General features: G+C 38.0%; 1 protein-coding gene across 3 annotated transcripts in view; it reads left to right on the forward strand.

Annotated features, from left to right (window-relative positions):
* Positions 1–24,370, forward strand: part of Kdm4c (lysine demethylase 4C) — a 314,587-nt gene that overhangs the window by 81,535 nt on the left and 208,682 nt on the right. For all 3 annotated transcript variants that reach the window (XM_048347291.1, XM_048347179.1, XM_048347255.1), the window contains 2 exons: positions 14,433–14,536; positions 20,735–20,872. In XM_048347291.1, the coding sequence (XP_048203248.1) occupies positions 14,433–14,536; positions 20,735–20,872 (242 nt within the window). The remainder of the gene's footprint in view (positions 1–14,432; positions 14,537–20,734; positions 20,873–24,370) is intronic.

Raw genomic sequence — 24,370 nt, forward strand, 5'->3', positions numbered from 1 at the left:
AGCATTCATTTAGCTGGTGGTCTGAAGATATTATACTAAAACGTCTGGCTGAAAGGCACATAATAAAAGACTTGCAATTATTAGCAATCAATCATAAAGGGCCCCATAAGCCATAAAAAATGAAGAAGCCCAGTGATGGATGCTCTGCCTTCATGCCTAACTCATGCCTTAGGCAAAGAGATCAATGAGTAGAGAGTTGGTATATTTATTTGCAGCTAATCATCAGCTGGGTCACATTAAGAACAGAAACAATCCCTAAACTTAATTTCTATTAGTGATATTACTATCTGTTTTAAATTGTATTTGTTCCTTAGTACTGAGAAGTGGTAACAAAACAGGGAAAAAGAATTCAGGAAGAGAATGAATGCTGTCTGTCTTTGAGGAACTCTGTATTAAAAGAAAGATATTAGTGCTACTTAGACTGGGATTAGGGTGAAATTTTAGTTAGCTTGAACTATTTGCTCCAGTGAGCTTTGACCTAGGTAGTATTGAGTGATGTGTTGTCCATGTGACATGTCAAGGAGTTAAAAGTGAGAAATGAAACAGAGTGGCCTTAGGGCCACTATCTGTTCAGTTTCAACTCTGGGTTTAACTGAGGTTTCTGCCAACTAGCTTGAAATGGAAACACCTCCCTTCCCCCCAAAGGCACCATGTTGAGGAGATAAAAAGCAAAGCAGTTCCTTGGGAGAAACCCTATCCCCTTGATCCTAAATATCCATATGTATATTTCCTGGCTCTTCTGTGGAATTCTACAGTAGAGGTGGAGGGATGATGGGACACTTGGAGCAGAGAAAAGCCTGAGTAGAGATAATCTATGCATTCATGTGTAGCTGAGCACTGTAGTAAACACTGAGATGCCAGCAGGAGTGTGAAATTCTCATGTTAGCCTCTTAAGTAGGGATATGGGTTACAATTTTCATTCTTCATCTCACATAAGGTAGCTCCTCTGTTCATACATAAAAGTCACTAAAAAATTCACATGCAAATCAATGCATCTGTACCTGAAAGCATTTCCCATAGAAGCAATGTGTATGGTTGCCATGGCCTTTTCCCTCAATTTCAATTGACAGTATTCTTTTTTTTTTTTTTGGCCAGTCGTGGGCCTTGGACTCAGGGCCTGAGCACTGTCCCTGGCTTCTTCCCGCTCAAGGCTAGCACTCTGCCACTTGAGCCACAGCGCCGCTTCTGGCCGTTTTCTGTATATGTGGTGCTGGGGAATCGAACCTAGGGCCTCGTGTATCCGAGGCAGGCACTCTTGCCACTAGGCTATATCCCCAGCCCGACAGTATTCTTTTTAATTTAAATTTTATTGTAAAGGTCATGTACAGAGGGAGAGGGGTTACAGTCACATAAGTTAGGTAATGATTACCTTTCATTTTGGACAGTGTTACTCCCTCCCTCATTTTCTCCCACTTTTCCCCTTCTCTACCTTCCTTCTCTCCAAAGTTGTATAGTTCATTTCCAACATAGTTTCTAGTGAGTATCACTACTAAATTGGTTCACTCTTTGTCCCACCATTCTATGCCTCCCCTTCTCCCCAAATCAGATAAACTTATTTACAAGACAAAGGGCATAGAAATCAGAAATAGTGACAAAAGGAAGTAAACTGAAGGAACAATTGAAAAGTCAAAGAAATGAACTGCAAACAGTACAATGAAAAACCATTTGTTAGCCCCGTGCCAATGTCTATGTCTGTAATCCTAGCTACTCTGGAGGCTGAGATCTGAGGATAGTGATTCAAAGCTAGCCCAGGCAGGAAAGTCCATGAAACTCTTATCTCCAATTGACCCACCAGAAAACAGAAGTGGTGCTATGGCTCAAAATGGAAGAACACTAGCCTTGAGCTGAAGAGCTCAGGGACAGTGCCCAGGCCTAGACAAACACAAAACAAAAACAACCACCTCTTGTTTCCATTTCTTGGAGTTCATTTTGATAAACATCATTTTATATGGTCATATGTACATGGCTATTTAGCCTCTGGGATCCTTTTCTAAGAATATACTCCTTTGGTCTTACTGTGTGAATGTTTAGAGTGCTGTTTAAACATGTCCAAGTGTGTTTATTTGTTTGTTTTTTACTATCCATTTGCTTAACTTGTAGATTTTTAGACACATTCTGATTATTACAAATGAGGGAAACAATGCAGTTTGTTTCTTTGGGTTTGGCTTACTTCACTTAATATATAATTTTTTTCCAAGTCTTTCCATTTCCTTATGGATGGGGTGATATCATTCTTTCCGATGGAAGCATAGAATTCTATTGTGTGTGATCCCTTTATTTATGCAACAAGGGGCATCTGGGTTGATTCCATATCTTAGCTATTGCAAACAGTGATGCAATGAAGATGGTTGTGTTGTGGCTTTAGTGCAGGCTGGTTTGTGGTCATTTGGGTAAATATCCGGGAGTGGGATTGCTAGGTCATAGGGAAACTTTATATTTAGTCTTTGAGGACTCTCCATACTGCTTTCCAGAATAGTTGAACAAGTTTACATTCCTACCAACTGTGTAGTAGTGTTCCTTTTGGCCACATCCCTGCTAGCATTTGTTATTATTAGTTTTCTTGATAATGACCATTCTAACTGGAGTGAGGTAGAATCTCAATGTTGTTTTGATTTGCATTTCTTTTATTGCCAGAGATAATGGACATTTCTTCATGTGTCTTTTGGCTATCCTTATTTCTTCTTCTGAGAAATCTTTATTAGTTTTTAACCCATTTATTAATAGAGTTGTTGTTTCTTTGAGAATTTGCTTCTGGGTGTTTAATTTTTTGAGCTCTAAATATATTTTAGAAATGAGGCCCTGATGCATAGCTAGTAAAGATCTTCTTTCATTTTGTGGGCTTTCTATTTATCTTGCTAGGTATGTCCTGTACCATGCAGAAACTTTTTAGTTTAATGCAATCCCACTTATCCAGCCTTTCTTTGATTTGTGTTTCTGAATCTTTACTTAGAAGGTTTCGACGTGTGTCAAGGGGCCCCAGTGTTTCTCCTATGCCTTCCTGTAATATTTTCAGGGTATCTGGTTTTGCATTGAGGTCTTTGATCCATTTGGAATTCATTCTGGTGCAGAGTGATACATAAGGATCCTACTTCAGTTTTCTGCAAGTATATACCCAATTCTGCCAGCATGTTTCTTTTTAAATTAAATTAAATTTTATTGACAAGGTGATGTGCAAAGGGGGTACAGTTACATAATAAGGTAGTGAGTACATTTCTTTTTCTTTTTTTGTTGCCAGTCCTGGGGCATGGACCCAGGGCCTGAGCACTGTCCCTGGCTTCGTTTTGCTCAAGGCTAGCACTCTACCTCTTGAGCCACAGCGCTACTTCTGTCTTTTTCTGTTTATGTGGTGCTGAGGAATCGAACCCAGGGCTTCATGCATGCTAGGCAAGCACTCTACCTCTAAGCCACATTCCCAGCCCGTGAGTACATTTCTTGTCATATTTATTACACCCTTCCTCATTTTTCTTTCCCTTCCCTAGTTCAGGAAGCATATATACAATATCCAGTGTACCAAAATCATATACAGTAACCACGTAACGTACGCCAAAGGAAATTCGCCTAGAACATCAAACGTAACGACAACAATAGAATCATTCTGTGTCCTTCTCTTGCAGTTCTTTTTTGTTTATCCTCATATAATCATGTGTACATAGCCGTTGAGCTATTGCTAGCACGGTTTGTTGAAGACATTTCTTCCATCCTGTGTTTTTGGCTTCCTTATTAAGGATTAGTTGCCTATAGGTCAGTGGGTTCATTTTTGGTTATTCTATTCCATTAGTCCTTAGGCCTATTCTTGTGCCAGTACCAAGCTGTTTTTATTACCGCAGCTTTGTAATAGAGTTTGAAGTTTGGTATTGATATTCCTCCAGCACTGCTCTTCCTGCTAAGGATAATTTTTGGTATTTGGGGTCTTCTATTATTTCATAGGAATTTTTGGATTGCTTCTATATCATTGAAGAATGTTGTTGGGATGTTGATGGGTGTTGTATTGAGTTTGTAGATAGCTTTGGGCAGTATTGCCATTTTTACAATGTTAATACCATCCAATCCAAGAGCATGGAAGGCTTTTCATTTCCTTAAATCTGTTTCAGTTTCCTTTTTCAGGTTTTTATAGTTTTCATCATAGAGGTCCTTTATATCTTTGGGTAAGTTAATTCCTAGGTACTTTATTTGGGGGGGGGTGGAGGCTATTACAAATGGAGTTGCTTTCCTGATTTCAGTCTTGTTGTTCTCATTGTTGGCATACGGAAAAGTTTCTGGTTTTTGTGGGTTATTTTATTTAGTCATGTGGCTTGAACTCTGGGCCTGGGTGGTGTCCTTGAGCTCTTCAGCTCAAGGCTAGTGCTCTACCACTGAAGCCACAGTACCACTTCTGGTTTTCTGGTGGTTAATTGGAGATAAGAATCTCATGGACTTTCCTGCTTGGGCTGGCTTTGAACTGCAATTCTCAGATCTAAGCCTCTTGAGTAGGTAGGTGTTTACAGGTGTGAGCCACACATGTCTGCCTCCAAAAATGGAGCTGTGGCTCAAGTTAAGCCCCAGGACTGGCATAAAAACACAAAAGAAACTCTACAAAAATACAAAAAGATGTTATTTCTATTTCTAGTGTTTTGTAGAATTTCATACTTTTTTTTGTTTTATAATAGCTATGCTAATTTATATTCCCACCTACAATGTATAATGTATTCTTGTTAGCATTTGTCTTTTTTTTTTTTTTTTGTCAGTCATGGGGCTTTAACTCAGGGCCTGAGCACTGTCCCTGGCTTCTTTTTGCTCAAGACTAGCACTGTACCACTTGAGCCACAGCGCCACTTCTGGTTTTTCTATATATGTGGCGCTGAGGAATTGAACCCAGGGCTTCATGTCGGGATCTGAACGATCCCTTTCTCCCCGATCTCCCGGGGAGAATGCTTGAACCCTAAAATCTATGAAAGAGCACTCGGCCTTGCCTTCCGCTGGCAGAAGGCCAAGGCATACTCTCCTGGACTTACGTTAAGTTGAGGAAAGGTTGCTGAAGCCTCCCCTCCCCCCATTCCCCTCACATGTTACCGGAGCGGGGGCGGAAAAGAAGGTATCAGGGACACACTGCGATGGTGGGGTGCCTCTCAGCCCTCCGAGGGTGGGCCAGAGATATTTATTATGATGACAAAGGCGGAAGGGGAAGGACTTGGGGTGACTGCCTGATTGGCTGACTGTGCTGCCACTCAAGTGATCCTGGAACTTCCTTTCTGGGCTGGGCAACTATCATGGTGGCATGCACATGTTCGCCTCCCAAGGGGGGGGTGGGGCTTCTTTTCCGGTTGAGGCTGAAAGGTGGGAGGGGCTCCCTCCCATTGTCCCAGGGCTGGGGGAAGGGCAGCGTCTGGCTCTTGCCGCCCTTCCTCCACCAAGACCAAAACAGCCCCCAACAGCTTCATGTATGTGAGGCAAGCACTCTAACAACTAGGCCATATTTCCAGTCCTCCTTTGTCCTTTTTATTTTTATTTTTTTCCCTTTTGGCAATAGTCATTCTAACTGGGACGAGGTGATAATCGCAGTATGGCTTTGATTATTAAATTTGGGAAATTTTGATCGAATTGTTGGCCATTTATGTGCCTACTTTTGAGATATATTTATTCAGATCATGTGCTCCAGTTTTGATTGGATGTGTGTCTATTTGTGTGTGTATTTGTCTTTGTGTGTAGTGCTGTTGTTTCAGTTCTTTTTATATTTAATATATTAATCTTTCATTTGATGAGTTTTTGGCAAATATTTTGTGTAGGTTTTCTCTTACTATTGATCATTTCCTTTGCTGTTAAGAACTTATTTGTAGAAATTGCATTTGTCTGCTCTTGTTTGTGGTACTTTTAGGATTTTATCCAAAAAGTCTTTGCTATAATATGGTCTTGAAATGATTTCCCTATTTTTTTCTTTAGTAACTTTACATTTTCAGATCTTGCATTTGGATATCTGATCCATTTCTGTTGATTTTGTATAAGATGAGAAGTAGGGGTCTAATTTCCTTCTTCACATGTTATCATCAAAATTTTCCGACAACGCTATTGAAGGAACTATTCTTTTTAAAAATAATAATTACTGATTTATTGTCAAAGTGATGTACAGAGAGGTTAGTTTCATACGTAAGGCCATGGGTACATTTCTTGTACTATTTGTTACCTCCTCCCTCATTCCTTCCTCCTCCTCCCCATTTCCCTCTCCCCCCATGAGTTGTTCACCAAATGGTTGTTTACACCAAATGGTTTTGCAAGTATTGCTTTTGTAGTGTTTGTCTTTGTATCCTGTGTCTCTCAATTTTGGTATTCCCTTTCACTTTCCTAGTTCTAATACCAGCATATACAGTTTCCAGTGTACTCAGATAAGATACAGTGATAGTGCAGGTACAACCACAGGAAGGGGATACTAGAGGATCATCAACAATAGAAGCTACGGTTTCACATGGCTTGTTGAAAGTAATTTCAACAGTGATATATCACTCGTTTCCATAACATGGAGTTCCTTTCACTTAGCATTATCTAATGCATTCATAGGGGCATAGCTATTAGGCTTTTGTGATCCTCTGCTGTGACTAGCCTAAACCTGTGCTAATTATTCTTTATGAGGGAGACCATAGAGTCCATGTTTCTTTGGGTCTGGCTCACTTCACTTAGTATAATTTTTTCCAAGTCCTTTCATTTCCTTACAAATGAGGCAATGTCATTCTTTCTGATAGAGGCATAAAATTCCATTGTGTATATGTACCACATTTTCCTGATCCATTTGTCTACTGAGGGGCATCTGGGTTGGTTCCATATTTTAGCTATGACAAATTGTGCTGCGATGAACATTGCTGTGCTGGTGGCTTTAGTGTGTTCTTGTTTGTGGTCTTTTGGGTAGATGCCCAAAAGTGGGGCTGCTGGGTCATAGGGGAGCTCTATCTTTAGCCTTCTGAAGAATCTCCATATCTCTTTCCAGAGTGGCTGAACCAGTTCACATTCCTACCAACAATGAAGTAGGGTTCCCTTTTGGCCACATCCCCTCCAACATTTATTATTATTAGTTTTCTTGATATAGGACATTCTTACTGGGGTGAGATGGAATCTCAATGTAGTTTTGATTTGCATTTCTTTTATGGCCAGTGATGTAGAGCACTTTTTCATATGTCTCTTGGCCATTCTCATTTCCTCAACAGAGAAGTCTCTTTTTAAGTCTTTGGACCACTTGTTGAGGGGGCTGTTGGTTCTTTGCGGTTTTGTTTTGGAGGAATTTAATATTTTTAGTTCTGCATTTATTTTAGTTATGAGGCCTTTGTCTGTTGAATGGCTGGTAAAGATCTTTTCCAAATCTGTGGGTTTTCTGTTTATCTTGTGAGCTATGTCCTTTGCCCTGGAGACGCTCTGTGGTTTGATGCAGTCCCATTTGTCCAACCTTTCTTTGATTTGTTGTGTTTCTGGGCCTTTGTTAGGGAAGTTTTGTCCTGTGCCAAGGACAAAAGTGTCCCAAGTGTTTCTCCTACTCCTTCTTGTAGTGTTTTCAGGGTATCTATTTTTATTTCGAGGTCTTTGATTCATTTGGCATTATTTTGGTGCAGGGTGATATATAAGGATCTAGCTTTAATTTGTTGCAGATGTTGAACCAGTTTTGCCAGCACCATTTATTTGTTAAAAGAGGCTATCTTTCTTCCATCCTATTTTTTTTTTTTAGCTCCTTTATCAAAGATTAAGTAGGCATAGTTCTATGGGTTCATTTCTGGGTTTTCAGTTCTGTTCCACTGATCTTCAGGCCTGTTCCTGTGCCAATCAATACCAATCTGTTTTTATTACTATAGCTTTGTAATATAGCTTGAAGTTTGGTATTGTAATTCCATTAGCACTGTTCTTTCTACTTAGGATTGTTTTTGCTATTAAGGCTCTTTTAATTTTTGAAGGAACCATTCTTTTGTCTGTGTTTTCTTGCTATGTAGCTACATTGTATAAGTCTTTTATTCTTTTTTTGCCAGTCCTGGGCCTTGGACTCAGGGCCTGAGCACTGTCCCTGGCTTCTTTTGCTCAAGGCTGGCACTCTTCCACTTGAGCCACAGCGCCACTTCTGGCCATTCTTTTGTATGTGGTGCTGGGGAATCGAACCCAGGGCTTCATGTATATGACGAGGCAAGCATTCTTGCCACTAGGCCATACTCCCAGCACTGTGTAAGTCTTATACCATTCACACAAATATTGCAAAAGCACTCAATCTCTTATCAAAGCATACCTATGTAAATTTTGATGATAGTGAAATGAAATTATCTTTGTTAAGGACTGTTGGAATAGATCTTTACATTTGACTTTTTCTTCCTGTCTTTCTAAAATCTACCATTTTTTTAAGTGCTGCCAGTGTCTCCAAATTAGTGTTTACCTACCAAATAACATGTCCTCATACTTGTATTTATTTAATTAACTAATGTAAATTATCTTTTAAGCCATAGTTGTACAAAAGGGCCTTCAATTTTCTGTGTCAGTTGTGGAATCACTTTTCTCTTGCTGTTCTCACAATCTCTTTCAACAGTTTAATGATCACACATGGGTACCTTTTACTGTGAATTTTTTTTTTTTTTTTTTTGCCAGCCCTGGGGCTTGGGACTCAGGGCATGGGCACTGTCCCTGACCTTCTTTCTGCTCAAGGCTAGCACTCTACCTCTTGAGCCACAGTGCCATATCTGTTCCTGTTTATGTGGTGCTGAGGAATCAATCCCAGGGCTTCATGCATGCTAGGCAAGCACTCTACCACTAGGCCACCTTCCCAGCTCCTTTACTGTGATTTTTAAATATTTTTCTAACATTGGCACTTTAAAGCAATAGCATGTGTTTCATTTGAGCCATATGAAGTTGTTCTTTTAATAAACCTCTTAGTGTTAACTAATAAATTAAAAATTGTAAATAGTTAATGTGGAAAACCTTTCATCTTAAAACTTGTTACATACACTCTTTGTCTTTTCTTTCTTCTTCTTTTTTTTTTTTTGGGGGGGGGGTACTGCTTCCTGGGCTTTTGAAATCAGGGTCTGGTTACTATCCCTGAGCTTTTTTTTTTTTTTTCAATGTTAGTGTTCTACCACTTGAGTTATAGCTTCACTTTGGACTTTTTGGTGGTTAATTGGAGATAAGAATCTCATAGACTTTCCTTCTCTGGCTGGTTTCAAATTTCCATCCTCAGATCTCTCAGTCTCCTGAATGGCAAGGATTATAGGCATGAGTCATTGGTGCCTGGTTTACTAACTATTTCTAAAACAATTTAATAGGCACTGATGAAAAAGTTTTTGCATCAGTTTTACTAAAGTAAAATTTATACATATACAGTTCTGTGAGTTTTCACATATATTCAGTGATGGCATAATCACCACTGTTATCAAGATGAAAACATGCCCACTCCCATACCTTTTTGCATTTAGTCTTTACCTCCAAGTTAGTGGCAGCCACTATTCTGACTTCTATCTGTGTGGCTTCACATTGTCTACAATGTCATATATATGGGAATATCTTATTCCAAGACATTTTTATCACTCAAAAGACAACTCTGTGTATATGAAGCATTCATTTCCAATTCTATATCTGTACCATCCTACCTTGGCAAGTTGGTAGGTGCTTGTCTGCTTTCTTCCTTTATGTGTCTATTCTAACTATTTGATATATGTGGAGTAGTATACCATGAGAATTTTAATTTCTGCTTTCTTTTTTTTTCATCAGGAAGAGCTACTTTATTTTCTATTAAATATTTTTCCAAAATCATTATTTTTATTGCATGGCTATCTGAGTGATAAGAAATAACTTTAGAATTAGAAAGATTACAAAGAAAGGCAAATGTGGATAATTAAAGCATAGGAAAAAGAAATATTATAGTAAAAGGCTGAGAACCTCATAAACTTAATGAGATTATATTTTGAAAAGTGTACATCCAAAAACCAAATGTATTTGTTCAGTTACTTTTAGCAACAGCATTATATAACTCTAACACCCTGATTTTTTAAGAAATAAACCCATTAAAAATATTTTTACTTTAAAAATAGGCCTGTGTTCAGCTACAAAATTTCCCCCAAGCTTTGATCATAATTATTATTATTTTTTTTGGAGGGGGGAAGATGGTTTCTGATGGTATGATATGCAAAACTTTTTTTCCTGGTTAATCTCAATGCAGAATGTTAAGAACTATTAATGAGAAATCTATGATGGTTATCAAGTGTACAACACTAACTACCGGTTAGCTATTAGTATTTCTGTTTTACCCTAGTTCTCCCAACGAAAATTCTTAAATTGAAGATTCAATTTCTGCTTTCTTGCACTTATATTTTCCATGTTGTATATCATCCTTTTTTTTTTTTTTTAATGGTACAGTGATTCTCCTGTATGAGTATACTACATTTTATTTATCCATCTATCAGTTAGTGGACATTGGGTTTTTAAAAAAATCCTTTGTTAAGGCTAGATTATGTAATTACATAAGGATAGATTACATAATTAGATTTCCATAAGAATCAAGCAGGAAAGATAATAATAGCATTTGGATGATATAGATGGAAAAATTGAAGTATTGATTTAAGCTATGAGAATGTTGAGTTGTGATCAGAATCTGTGACTGCAAGACTGAACTCCAATTCTTTTTTTTTTTTTGGCCAGTCCTGGGCCTTGGACTCAGGGCCTGAGCACTGTCCCTGGCTTCTTCCCGCTCAAGGCTAGCACTCTGCCACTTGAGCCACAGCGCCGCTTCTGGCCGTTTTCTGTATATGTGGTGCTGGGGAATCGAACCTAGGGCCTCGTGTATCCGAGGCAGGCACTCTTGCCACTAGGCTATATCCCCAGCCCTGATCTCCAATTCTTAACAAGTAGACAAGATAAGCTAGCTTCTAATAATTAAAAATATGAATACTTAGGAATAAAACTTAGCTCTGCTATTTACTCCAGTGAAAATTTTGTGCACGTATGCACCTGTGTGTTTTAGGGACATAGAGAGGAATGAAAGTTGGTTTCCAATTGTTTTGTGAAGAACGAGTAAGAGAGGATTGACAAAATTAAAAATTTCACAGCAGACTTGCTGCCACTTACTTAAGTCCTTCCTATAATACATGACAGGAAAGTGAAGCCTTGTCAGTTCAAGCACACATGTCGATTTGGTACTGTGCTCTTCTAAAATGTTTGATTTTTTAAAAAATTGAAACCAAACCAAATTGATTATATATTATAAAAATTGATGCTGCAGAAAGATATGCCAGGTTTATTCCATAAGGCATAAGGCATGTAAGTGTCTCCTGGGGTGCATTACAGAACTTCATATTGGAATATCTTGATCTTTTTTATTGTGAAAAAATGGACTGTCCATTGTTGTCTGGCCTGGTAAATTGGAAATTGAATTGAATGTTCCCGGGGTAAATTATGTTAAGACATTCAGGGGAGATTTTAAAAAGTTTTCAAAAATAATGAGAATATCAAGAAAGGAAACTGTTTATAAATAAATGAATTCAGAAAGGCGTGTTTATTATACTTCCTTGCAGAAACTTCAACAGATGCTGAGGCATCTCTAATTGGTGACATAAAATATTCTGATGGTCTCAAGTGGAATTTTTAGTTAGCTTTTGTTTTTTCTGTGAGATCCAATTTTATTGTTCTTGATACAAGTCACTACAAAGCTATTTTTCATTTAATATGTAAGACAGTTTTTTAAATTGCTGGGACAGTCAGGGTCTTTAAAAATATTTTTTATGTCAAGTAGTATTATGGTTATATCACCTTAATTATATATTACATAAAGTACATTTCATAAGCGATTGGGTCTGAACCATGTATCCCTGCAGATATTTTAGTATAAAATGAATTTTAAGTCTTTGAGCCTGGTATTGGCAGCATACACCTGTATTCCTAGCTGATCAGGAGTTTGAGATGTAAGGATTGTGGTTCTAAGCCAGCTCAGACAGGAAAGTCTGTGAGACTCTTTATCTCCAGTTAACTACCACAAGCCAGAAGTAGAGTTATGGCCTAAGTGGTAGCCTTGAGCATAAAAGCTCTTGGACCATGCCTAAGCTCTGAGTTCAAGCCCCAGGACTGGCACCCACTCACAAGAAAACCCCACAAGTAAACCAGAAAAGGATTCATGCTTTGTATATTAGAGTGTGCCGGTTATGAGGTGTTTTTCATGATGATGTAAATAAAATATAATTCTGATAACATGTTTTGAATATAATTTCTGAACCATTGTGAAGTTCTTAATAATGTACTGCAAATTACCTTCCTTCGGTGATTTTCCAATTTAAATTAACTTATGACCAGTCACTACATTGTTCAGGTCCTGATTACAAATCCATATCAAAGGAAAATTAAATAGACTCTTCTTTCTTCATTGATTTTAATTTAAAACTTAATTCGTTTAGTGCTGCATAAAGTTGTAGACTTGAAAGGTTTGATAGATACACTTGAATTGTAGTATTTAAGTATTTCCATGGGTTTTGCATTTGGGAACTGCCCAGGACTGCCTTACTGTCTGTTAGATAGGATATTATTGTTTATCTTATGACCTTTATTTTAGTGTAGCAGCTTTTCTCTTTTAAGATTTTTTTTCCTGCATTGTGACTATTAGCCATAAGCTAAGGGCTGTATCAAATAATCACATAGGGCAAAACCACACCTTTATTCCTGTGGAATATTGTAGAACAGGATATTTCCCTTCTCTCGCCCTCCTCCATTCCCTCCCTCTCTCTCTGTTTTAAATACAGTGATTCCTTGTATCTTATTTGTGCTCTCTCTCTCTCTCTCTCTCTCTCTCTCTCTCTCTTTTCCTGTGAACTGTGCTTACCTACCCTAGGGTGATAACAATTAAAGCTTTTATACTTAGCAAAATATTCCTGGGAAATGTTATACAAGATGAAGATGACTCATGATTAGTTGATGAGTTCAGGTGATTCTACCATCAATGCATTTGTGTTTGAGTCAATTGTGTGTAGACAACACAGGACAAACAAGTGACATTTCCAACTGCTTTCCCTTCCCCAACATCATCTGTACTGTCCCCCTAACCTCATCTATAGTGTTTTCCTGGGTTTCTCTACTGCTTGTCCTTGTCTCTGTCTCTCCTCACTGTGTCATCTTGTCCATGGTCTCCAGTGAGGTTGACTCCCTACCTATTAAGGAAGGGACAAGTAGGGCCTTAGGCATGCTTGTTTTCATTTTCTTTCTGAAGGAGAATGCAAGAGCCTACCTCTCACAGAGCTGTAGGGTTGAAGCCAGGGATGGAGAAAGTGACCATGTTTTCATGTCTAATACACTGAAGGAAAGGTCGCTACAGAGTCATCTACCTCCTGTAACCCTCAAAAATGCTCCTCTCAGGCTGCTTAGGTACATTGCCAATGTTCCATGGGTAGTAGCCAGGAAGTTCGTGCTGGAAGTTAGTACCCATGACAAAAAAAATACTGTGAATGTTTGTATCTGTATGTGTATGTATTTAATTTTTGTGCCAATCTTAGGGCTTGAACTCAGGCTCTGGGCACTGGGCCTGAGCTTCTTTTGCTCAAGGTTAGTGCTCTACTTCTGACTTCTTTGGGTGTTTAAGTGGAGATAACAGTCTGACAGACTTTCCTGTTTGGGCCGGCTTTGACCCTTGATCCTCATATCTCAGGGTGGTCTCTGGCTCTAATTTTTATTTTAAGTCAATTTATGGTAATTGTAAATCTTATAAGATGCCATGTGATATTTCAATACATGTATACAATGAATACTGGTTAGATAAGGGTAATTGATATACCTTCGCTCCAGACATATATTATTCTTCATATTTGAGACATTCAAAATGCTGTCTGTTAACTGTTTTTCGATATTCAATTAAATGTTGGCAACTACTGTTATCCTTCTGTGCTATAGAATATTAGAAGCTAGTAGGAGTTAGTTTGAAATAGACAAGAAGCTAAGAAATTTGGGAAACTGTTTAGTGTACTGTAAGTGGGGTGTAGTGTGCATGCTTCTAGAACAATCAGTTTCCAGAGTCCCCAGTGAGAGATTACTGTTACTCTGCTCACATAACTTGCCTTGAGGCTTTATCTGGCTATCAGATACAGGCACACTGAATACAAATGTGTTTCACATCAAAAGTGATTTCCGAGATTATTAAATTTATATTACAGAAACAATATTGGCAAATTTTAAAAATATATTTTAACCTTTATTGATGAATAAGGACTCCTTAACTTTCTTTTTTCCTTGTGCTACTGGGTTCTGAATTCAAGCCCTCATACTTACTAGATTGGTGCTCTACCACTTGAGTCCTGCTGCCAACTCATCTTTTTGACAGATTTTTTTTTTAGTAAGAGGGTTTTGGTTGATGGAGTCTGTATCTACATGAAACTGAACTTCTGCAAGAACACAGGAGCTTGAATATATGAAAAAAAGACTGACACTTCATCTTAATTGACATAGTGTTTCTTTGATTTCTTGTCTCCTTTCAGGTTTTTTCCCAAGCAGCTCCCAAGGTTGTGATGCATTTCTTCGCCACAAGATGACACTGATTTCTCCTTCTGTGTTGAAGAAGTATGGCATTCCCTTTGACAAGGTGTGCTAGTGTTACTATTCCACAAATTGATTTTATTCATGTGTTTAATTTGTATCTAATATGAAATTTTATGTGGAGTAATACATCTTTGACTTTAGGATTCAGGCAGAGAAATTCATGTTTTGTATAATATCAGTTATTTACATAAATCCCAATTTGAAGTTAATTTATTAACTTCATATGTACATATTAAAATTTTTACCCCCAATAACACTGAAAATACAATGTAGCACATTGTACAAAACAAGTGCCAACACTTCTATAGTAAAGACTTTTTTCCCCCCAGTTGGTTGTGGGACTTGAACTCAAGGCCTGGACATTGTTCTTGAGCATTTCTGCTCAAGGTTAGCATTCTACTACTTTTGAGGCACAGCTTCACTTCGAATTTTCTGGTGGTTAATTGGAGATAAGAGTCTCACAGATGTTCTTGCCCGGTCTGGCTTTTAACTGAGATCCTCAGATCTCAGTCTCTTGAGTAGCTAGGATTAGATGTGTGAGCCACCAGTGTCTGGCCTTATATTAAAATCTTTTACATGAGTGTATAATTTTCCTGGTCTATTTTTTAAATTGGCTTATATTTGTTGGAGGTGGAGATCATGTTACATTTTCACACATTGATTACACTGCATTCCAATCAATCTCATCCTCTGTCACATCCCCTGCCCCCCTCTATAGTAACATCCCCAACAGATGTTCTTGTTTTGTTTTCAGTCACACTATTCAATGCCTTTTGTTCTCCACTACCAGTACAACCCCCTTGTGCTAGTGTTTACCCACTTACTGTTTTTCTTCCTCACGGCCTTCTTGCAATTATCAACAGTTTTCATTGAGTTTCTGTATGTTATCCTCAAATATATTTGACATGTTTTATATTACAAAGTTATTCACCTTCTCTCTTTTTTCATTCTTATCTCTCTTCCTGAGTAGTTTCTTAGCTTGATTCATGTTTTAGGTTTAACCATATGAGCAATTATATATATGGACTTCTATCTGTTATCTAGCTATCTGTCTGTTTTTCTATCTGTCTCCCTATGTACATGTCCATGAGTATGTATGCGTCTTTGCTTCTTTTTTTGTGTGTGTGTCAGTTGTGGAGCTTGAACTCAGAGCCTGGGCACTGTCCTCGAGCTTCTTTGCTCAAAGCTAGTGCTCTACCACTTTAAGCCAAAGCTCTACTTCTGGTTTTTGAATGGTTAATTGGAGATAAGAATCTAATAGACTTTCCTGCCCAGGCTGGAGGCTGGCTTTGGACTGCAATCCTCAGATCTCAGTCTCCTGAGTATGATGACTAGAGAATGAGCCACTGGCTCCTGGCTCTTTGATTTATTTTTGAAAAAGAATTTGGAGCAATTACTATTAGCAGACTGGTTAGAACTAATGATTACAATATGACTGAGTTGCTTTTAAACACATTTGACATAACACATTATGGCTAAAATTGTCTGATAATATAATAGTCAGGCATAGAGTATTTCAGAAGTAATATTAAGTTTTGGAGCAGTATTAAGTTCTGTGAAACTTAATAGATACTAGAGGCCTTGTTTTTGTGCCTATAGCAGGTAATGGGTCAGAATTATAACAGCTTGAACATTTTTATATGAAGAAGCTGAATTAAGAAAAGCTTTTGAGCAGATAAATTAAAGCACATTCTAAGTCTGAGGAGGATTAAGGACAGGCTGTTTGGAACAACCTTAGAAAACAGTCTTCTTTCTATTTTTCATTTGACTTTTACTACCAGAATCCTTGCTGTTTTCCACCTTGGAAGCATTTTGCATGTGACTGAATCCATCTTCATGGCCCTAGGTCTTTATGGGGCCTTGTTTTAGCAGGAGGACTTGGATTTTCCTAAGTGCAGATAATCCTTCAGCTTAAGGCAGTCTCCTGCACCCTGACAAAGTATCTGTGTGCAGTCATGCAGGAGACACACTGTCCCTGTAATGAGCATGCTTTTACTCACCTACTTATAGCCATTTCACTGTGGAGTGGCTTCTGTGAAGAGAATTGCTGGTGGCAGGCACACACCACATGGGGGCAGAGGGAAGAGGCTGTGTCTGCAGAGGAGGCCACTGCCATGGAGGGGCTTTGCTGCATCTGCAGACACTTCTGAACAGCAAGCTTTTGTGGAATTCAGATGCATCATCATATCATCTCTCCCTTTGTTTGTCTGTCTCCCCTTTACTTCCCCTCTTCCCCAATCTTCCTGGGGGTGAGAACAAATGGGAGCCAGGGCAAGGGCCTTACCACTGTGCTACATCTATAACTTCGACTGAGTGCTTCTTTGAGTGGTTCATGAACTACTCTCCTTAGAAGAGCCACAATATAAAAAGGCAATGTTAGGGAAGCCTGTGTCTGTATGGCAGAAGTAGTGGGCTATTGTCCCCTAGGACAGACAGTTCTCCGTAGGTTAGGGCTGGTTTAGGTATTAGCAGTGATTTTAGGATTGGTTAGTGTTTGGAGAAAGGTTATGTGATGCGGCAGGATTGTTGGTTTTCTGGTTTATTCTTGGTTTCTATCACATAAGTGTTCTAAGCTTTATTTTCTTCATCTGCAAAATGGGGCTGATAATACAGTGATGCTTAATAGAGTTATTGTGAGAAAGAAAAGAGAAAATGTCTATAGAGTGCTTTCTCATAATATGTTACTTTGCAGCATGTTCTTTCCTCTTAAATGCAGCCCTGTCCCTTTAGAGGCAGAGCATGTAGTTAGTACAAACACTTTTTCCCCTCCTTCCTTCAATCTAGTGCACAATTAACATATATTCCTATGAAAAATAATACCTATAGATTACATGCGCTCCCTCAACAACTTCCTTTGTGATTTGAAGTGACTATTAGCCTTCTAATGAAATGGACTTTTTCTATACTGACCAAACTACATTTATTATCTGAATATTGTGTATTATGCAATATGCATTATATCTCAAGGAAAATGGAGAAATAATTTCTTCAGTCAGAAGAATATCTTTAGCTGAGCATGGTGGTACATAACTAAAATCCCAGCATTTGAGAGTTTGAGGAAGGAGGATCATAAATTTGAGGCTATTCTGGAACACATTAATGACTTTGACACCATTGTGAATTACACAGTCTCTTTTTCAAGAAACACACACAAAACAACACTAATAAGTATGGCTCTAAATTTTTATTGTTTTTTTTTTCTTATTGTCAAAGTGATGTACAGAAAGGTAACAGTTTCATATGCTAGGCATTGGATAAATTTCTTGTACTGTTTGTTACCTCCTCCCTCACTCTCCCCTCCCCCCTTCCCCTTTCCCTCTCCCCCCTTTAATTGTTCAGTTGGTTTACACCAAACAGTTTTGCAAGTATTGCTTTTGTAGTCGTTTGTCTTTGTATCCTGTGTCTTTCAATTTTGGTATTCCCTTTCACTTTTCTAGTTCTAATACCAGTATATACAGTTTCCAGTGTACTCAGATAAGATACAGTGATAGTGCAGGTACAACCACAGGAAGGGGATACTAGAGGATCATCAACAATAGAAGCTATGGTTTTACCTGGCATGTTGAAAGTAATTTCAACAGTGATATATCACTCGTTTCCATAACATGGAGTTCCTTTCACTTAGCATTATCTTATGCATTCATAGGGGCATAGCTATTAGGCTCTTGTGATCCTCTGCTGTGACTAGCCTAAACCTGTGCTAATTATTCTCTATGAGGGAGACCATAGAGTCCATGTTTCTTTGGGTCTGGCTCACTTCACTTAGTATAATTTTTTTCCAAGTCCTTGCATTTCCTTACAAATGGGGCAATGTCATTCTTTCTGATAGAGGCATAAAATTCCATTGTGTATATGTACCACATTTTCCTGATCCATTCGTCTACTGAGGGGCATCTGGGTTGGTTCCATATTTTAGCTATGACAAATTGTGCTGCGATGAACATTGCTGTGCTGGTGGCTTTAGTGTGTTCTTGTTGGTGGTCTTTTGGATAGATACCCAAAAGTGGGGCTGCTGGGTCATAGGGGAGCTCTATCTTTAGCCTTCTGAGGAATTTCCATACCTCTTTCCAGAGTGGCTGAACCAGTTCACATTCCTACCAACAATGAAGTAGGGTTCCCTTTTGGCCACATCCCCTCCAACATTTATTATTGTTAGTTTTCTTGATATAGGACATTCTTACTGGGGTGAGATGGAATCTCAATGTTGTTTTGATTTGCATTTCTTTTATGGCCAGTGATGTAGAGCACTTTTTCATATGTCTCTTGGCCATTCTCATTTCCTCAACAGAGAAGTCTCTTTTTAAGTCTTTGGACCACTTGTTGAGGGGGCTGTTGGTTCTTTGCGGTTTTGTTTTGGAGGAATTTAATATTTTTAGTTCTGCATTTATTTTAGTTATGAGGCCTTTGTCTGTTGTATGGCCGGTAAAGATCTTTTCCCAACCTGTGGGCTTTCTGTTTATCTTGCAAGCTATGTCCTTTGCCCTTCAGAAGCTCTGTAGTTTGATGTAGTCCTATTTGTCCATCCTTTCTTTGATTTGTAGCATTTCCGGGTCTTTGTTAAGGAAGTTCTATCTTGTGCCAAGGAGCCCAAGTGTTTCTCCTATTCCTTCTTGTAGTGTTCTCAGGGTATCTGGTTTTTTTTTTTTTTTTTTTTTTTCCCCCCCCAGTCCTGGGGCTTGAACTCAGAGCACTGTCCCTTGCTTCTTTTTGCTCAGCACCACTTCCTACTTTTTCTATATATGTAGTGCTGAGTAATTGAACCCAGGTCTTCATGTATACGAGGTGAATACTTTACCACTATCCCCAGCCCCTAAACTTTTATTTTATCTATGAAACTACTAGAAAATAGTGGCTCTCAATGTGAACTGATAGCATGAACTAATTACTGTAGAAATCTATCAGGAAGTTTTCTTCATTGTCCAAATTCTTTGCATATTGCTGATAATACTTTATGCTCATTTAAAGAGTTCAGAGAACCCCATTGGGGTTGTAGGATAGCTACATGCAGTGTTATATTAACTAGATAATGGAAAATGAAGATTAGAGCACACTATTTGAAGGTAGTAGATTTATAATTTAGTATCATGTAGTTAATTTCTTAAAAAGCAATAACATTAATTTTTTGGCTTGACTTTTTATAATTCATGGTGGTATATATATTTTTCTTTGATAATTATAGAGATGCAAACATCTTTGTTCTAATAAACATAAGAGCAGAATAAATGTATTTTCATGTTTTCCTTTAGACTCCAGACATTTATTCAAATTATTTTAATGATAAACACACTCACATGCATACATATATTTGAAGAATTTTTAAAAAATAATTACTTATTTATTGTCAAAGCGATTGAAGAATTTTTTGAATAGAATTTTACATGTTAAATGGAATGCTGTTAATTGAATGTTCTCCAAGTTTTACAAAGGAATAATTGAGTGAATACTATCAACTTTACCAAAAAGAATTCACACCACTGCTTGTGCAGAATGTATTGTCAATATCTCAGTAGCTCTAATCTCATATGCCAGTTGTGATATCTTTTATACATAATCAGGTAATGCAAGTTGTTAAAGTATTAAAATATATAAGTTGATAGCCAGTATGAATAAATTAATTTGAATGCTTTCTCAAAATATGTCTTTTGAGTATAGTTGAGTGGTTGAACTAAAGCATCAGAAGGTCCCATCCTGTTTATAAAATTGTTTTCAAAGTTCCCTGAAAAACCACTGTTAGTGAAGCTGGGTACTGGTTGCTCAACAATTAATGTACAAGCTTTGAGCAAAAATGCCAAGGGAAGCTGGGTGCTGGTGGCTCATCCCTGTAACCATAGGTACTCAGGAGGCTGAGATCTGAGGATCATGGTTTGATGCCAGCCTTGGTGGAAAGGTTCATGAGACTCTATCTCCACTATACTACTCAGAAAAAGCTGGAAGTGGTCCTCTGGCTCAAGTGGTACAGTGTTATCCTTGAACACAGAGAGGCTCAGGGATAGTGACCAGGCCCTGATTTCAAGTGCCAGGATTGGCCCCCCCCCCCCGCCCAAAAAAAAAAGAGCAAAAACAAACAAAAATCCCCACTGCCAATGGGTTAGTTTGGCATCTGGGGGAAATTCTCACATATTAAAATAGTTTTTGATACAATGTATGTTGCTTTGTTTTATTTGTATGGAAATATATTAATCATATTCACAATTTGACAAGGCTTATTACTGGAGAATATTACCTATTTCCTGCCCTGCAGATCACCCAGGAGGCTGGGGAGTTCATGATCACTTTTCCATATGGTTACCATGCTGGTTTCAATCACGGTTTCAACTGTGCAGAGTCTACAAATTTTGCTACTGTCAGATGGATTGACTATGGAAAAATTGCTAAATTGGTAAGTTATATCTCAAAAATAATGCATAAATTAAACGTATATTTTTGTGATTATAGTGGGAAAACCAAATCATGTATATCACTGATTTTTTTTTATCATTCACACTGTGTGCCTCTTACTACCATAGTTTTTTCAGACTAGATATTTTTCTTTTACATAAGCTGAGTTACTACTTGTAGGTATGCTTTCCTGTTTTGAGATTATTATGGGACAGTTTACCCAGGTAGGTAATTTTATACAATGAGTGTTTACTTTCTCTCTTAAGGCTACCAGTTGCTTTTCTGCAAGATTTCCTAATGGCTCCATGTTAGGTAAACTTGGATCTCTTCTTTGTTTTGTTTTGTTTTGCCAGTCATGGAGCTTGAACTCAGGGCCTGAGCAGTGTCCCTGGTTAGCACTCTACCACTTGAGCCACAGTGCCACTTCTGGCTTTTTCCATATATGTGGTGCTGAGGAATTGAACCCAGGGCTTCATGTATATGAGGCAAGCACTCTACCACTAGCTCATAGTCCCAGCCCCTCATTTAGTTCATGGCTTAGAAAACAATTCACAGAAGGAAGTGACTGGTAAAGTTTTAACAAGAGGTTGAGGGAGGATGCAAAGAAACCACTAAAATTGCCCTTAGTGCAGAAAGTAATAATGTAGAACACATTTCTATTTCCATGTTATATTTGATATGAAATTCTATATTTCTTGCCCAGTGTATTTAATTTAGTTCACATACTGTGTATTTTTATCCACAAATAAGAACTTCTATTAAATTTAATTGGTTTTCCCTGTGGTGTTAAACAGTGGACATCTTCAAAGCGATGGTAGTTTCTATTAGATTTGCTTCCTTTCCTTTGGTTTTTAAAACAAAGCTGCAGGGGCACAGAGTGCAGCTTCATAATGAAACTACATTTTCCAGAGTATCTACAGTTGACACAGATTCAGTGAAAAATGACAAATGAAAGTTTATGTGACCTTACGTACTTTCACTACTTTAAGGTTCAACTGAATATTGATTCGACATTGGTAAAACTTGTATGTATGTAAAACACTTGGGTGGTTATGGAAGATGATTCTAGGTTTAACCTACATGTGTATTTGAGTAAAACTATTGCTTTCTGATAACCCAGGAAACATTTGACTGAATTATTGATAAGAAAGAAAGCCCTTGTTATTACACGACTTTTGCCACTCTTAGCAATTTCTACTTATGAAGGGTATTTTAGAAAGGAACAAAAATGAAATAATTCTTTTCATCATACATCCTGTGATCCTGTGTGTTGTAATAAAAGCATTAGAAAGCTCAATGTATGTACCTTGGCCAGCAAAACTACATTGCTTTTGCAGAAATGTAAAGGCTTGTATCTGCATTGAGGCAGTGTCAGTCATAAGAGTCTAAAGGTCCCCCTCTCCCCCCCACCCCCATAATTCTCATCCTTAATCATTGGCATAATAAGTAAGGTATCATAGCTATTGAAAGTCACCAGAAAAAAATGTTTGATGAGTGTTTAATACATATTTGGAATGAACTTGTGATATTGACCAAAGTAAGACATTTCAGTAGCCAGGAGAGCTGGAGTGTGGGATTGTTTCTATGGTTCTGAGTGGGGGACCAACAAAGAGAGGCAGGGCCAGAGGCATCTTCCTTGGAACCTGGCAGATGGAGCCCATCAGAATTGTGTTGTCAAGAAGTAGTGTACTGTAGTGGAGGGGTCAGGGATTGTAGGCCCAGTTTCACTGCTGCAGCTGGAAAATATCCTGTAAATTTACTTCAAAAATATCCTGTAAAGGGAAAAAACTTAGTTATGTAAATAGTCACTTTTTTGTTTAGCAAACAGTGAGGTTTTCTTTGGTTCTATGTGTTTTATCTTAGTAGGTGCATAATGCAGTTTGTTTGGGCCAGTGAATTTAAAATGGCTGTACTTGAAGTATGTACTTGAAGTGTGTGTGTGTGTGTGTGTGTGTGTGTGTGTGTGTGTGTTTGTTTCTACTTTTGTCTGCTTTTTGGCTAAGGTATGTATATATTAAAAATTTGTTGCTGCTGTTGCAAAGTACCATGGACTGAGTGGTTTAAATAGTATCTTTTTATATCATCTTACAGTTTGGTAGACTCAATTTTAGTTTTACCAGTCAAAAATTAGGGTTTAGAGGACTGTATTCATTACTGAATACTTGGGGAAGACTTCCTGAGCTTGCTCATTCAGGTTGCTTGCTGAATTCACTTTCTTAATTTTATCTTTTTTGCAGTCAGCAAGGGCTTTTAAAAGTTGCTTCTGGAGGCCTCATTCCGCTTCACTAAAAGCAAACCTGTAAAACACTTTTTTTCATGGAAGGCAGAGTGGTCATTGATTTGTGGGATTAGGACAAAGACATCTTTGGGAGTTGAGGGAGAAGGAAGCCTTTGGCTACACAGAGAGTAACAATCAATGAATAATATGGTGGTATATTAAGAATCTACTTTGAGTAATGTATCACTGTATAAAAATAGGAATCTATGTTTGTGACAAATAGTTTTGAATGATTCATTGAAGTAACCCAAACTTACTTAAATGATACCCTTGATGTTAATATTATCCTGACAATTTTATTTAGTAAGTGGCTTTACATTATAGTGTGCTGTGGTACTATTTTCTTCTAGATTTTGGTAGATTTTTATCTCTATAATTTGGTATCTAAAGTCTGATTCTTTAGAACCTTCTGAATTTACTGTATTTTGTGTGTGTAGCTTTTTTTTTTTTTGACATTTATTTTAGTGGGAGAAACAAAAATAAAGGGATAGTTCCTGCTCTCTAGGAGTTAAAGTCTCAAAATGTTAATTTCTGTCTGTAGCCTTTATATTTTCTAAGATGGAAAAATACACTATTCCTGAGACAATTGTTTTGGGTCAGTAAGATAGATGCTGTTTATTCTAGAACGTGGAGGTGAGATCTAGTTCTAACCCAAATACTGGGATTGTAGGTTAGTTTTACATCTTTCTTTTCCCAGTTTTTCTGATCATTTTTATCTCTACCCAGTTATGAAGAGTTGATAACTTTTTATCTTTTCAAAGGAGAGGACAGAGATGGATAACCTCTTTATGTGCCCTGTTTATTCCTCCCCTCCCCTTCCCTCTCCTCTTCTTCCTTCCCTCCCTCCCTCCTTCGCTCCCTCCTTTCTTCCTTCCCTCCCTCCTTCCTTTTTCCCTCCCTCTCTCAATCCATCCCTCTCTTCCTCCTTCTCTTCCTCCCTTTCTTTGCAGTACTAGGTCTGTTAGTACTCAGGAACTCGTACTTCCTTTGCTCACTTGCTTGGCTAGTGCTCTACTATGAACCATTTTTCCAATCCTGATTTTTGTTGATTATTTGTCGACAGGAGTCCAGTAGACTTGTTTGATATGGGTGATATGGGTGAAAACTTTTAAGATTCAACTCCTGGATGGCTCGCCAATCTCTGTCACTGGATGATGGATGAGGACTTTTCAGTTTCCACGCGAAATCACTGGTCCTTGAGATCCATGTTTAAAAGGAATT

Source organism: Perognathus longimembris, chromosome 1, assembly GCF_023159225.1.
Source record: "Perognathus longimembris pacificus isolate PPM17 chromosome 1, ASM2315922v1, whole genome shotgun sequence".
In the NCBI taxonomy this organism is placed as follows: Eukaryota; Metazoa; Chordata; class Mammalia; order Rodentia; family Heteromyidae; genus Perognathus; species Perognathus longimembris.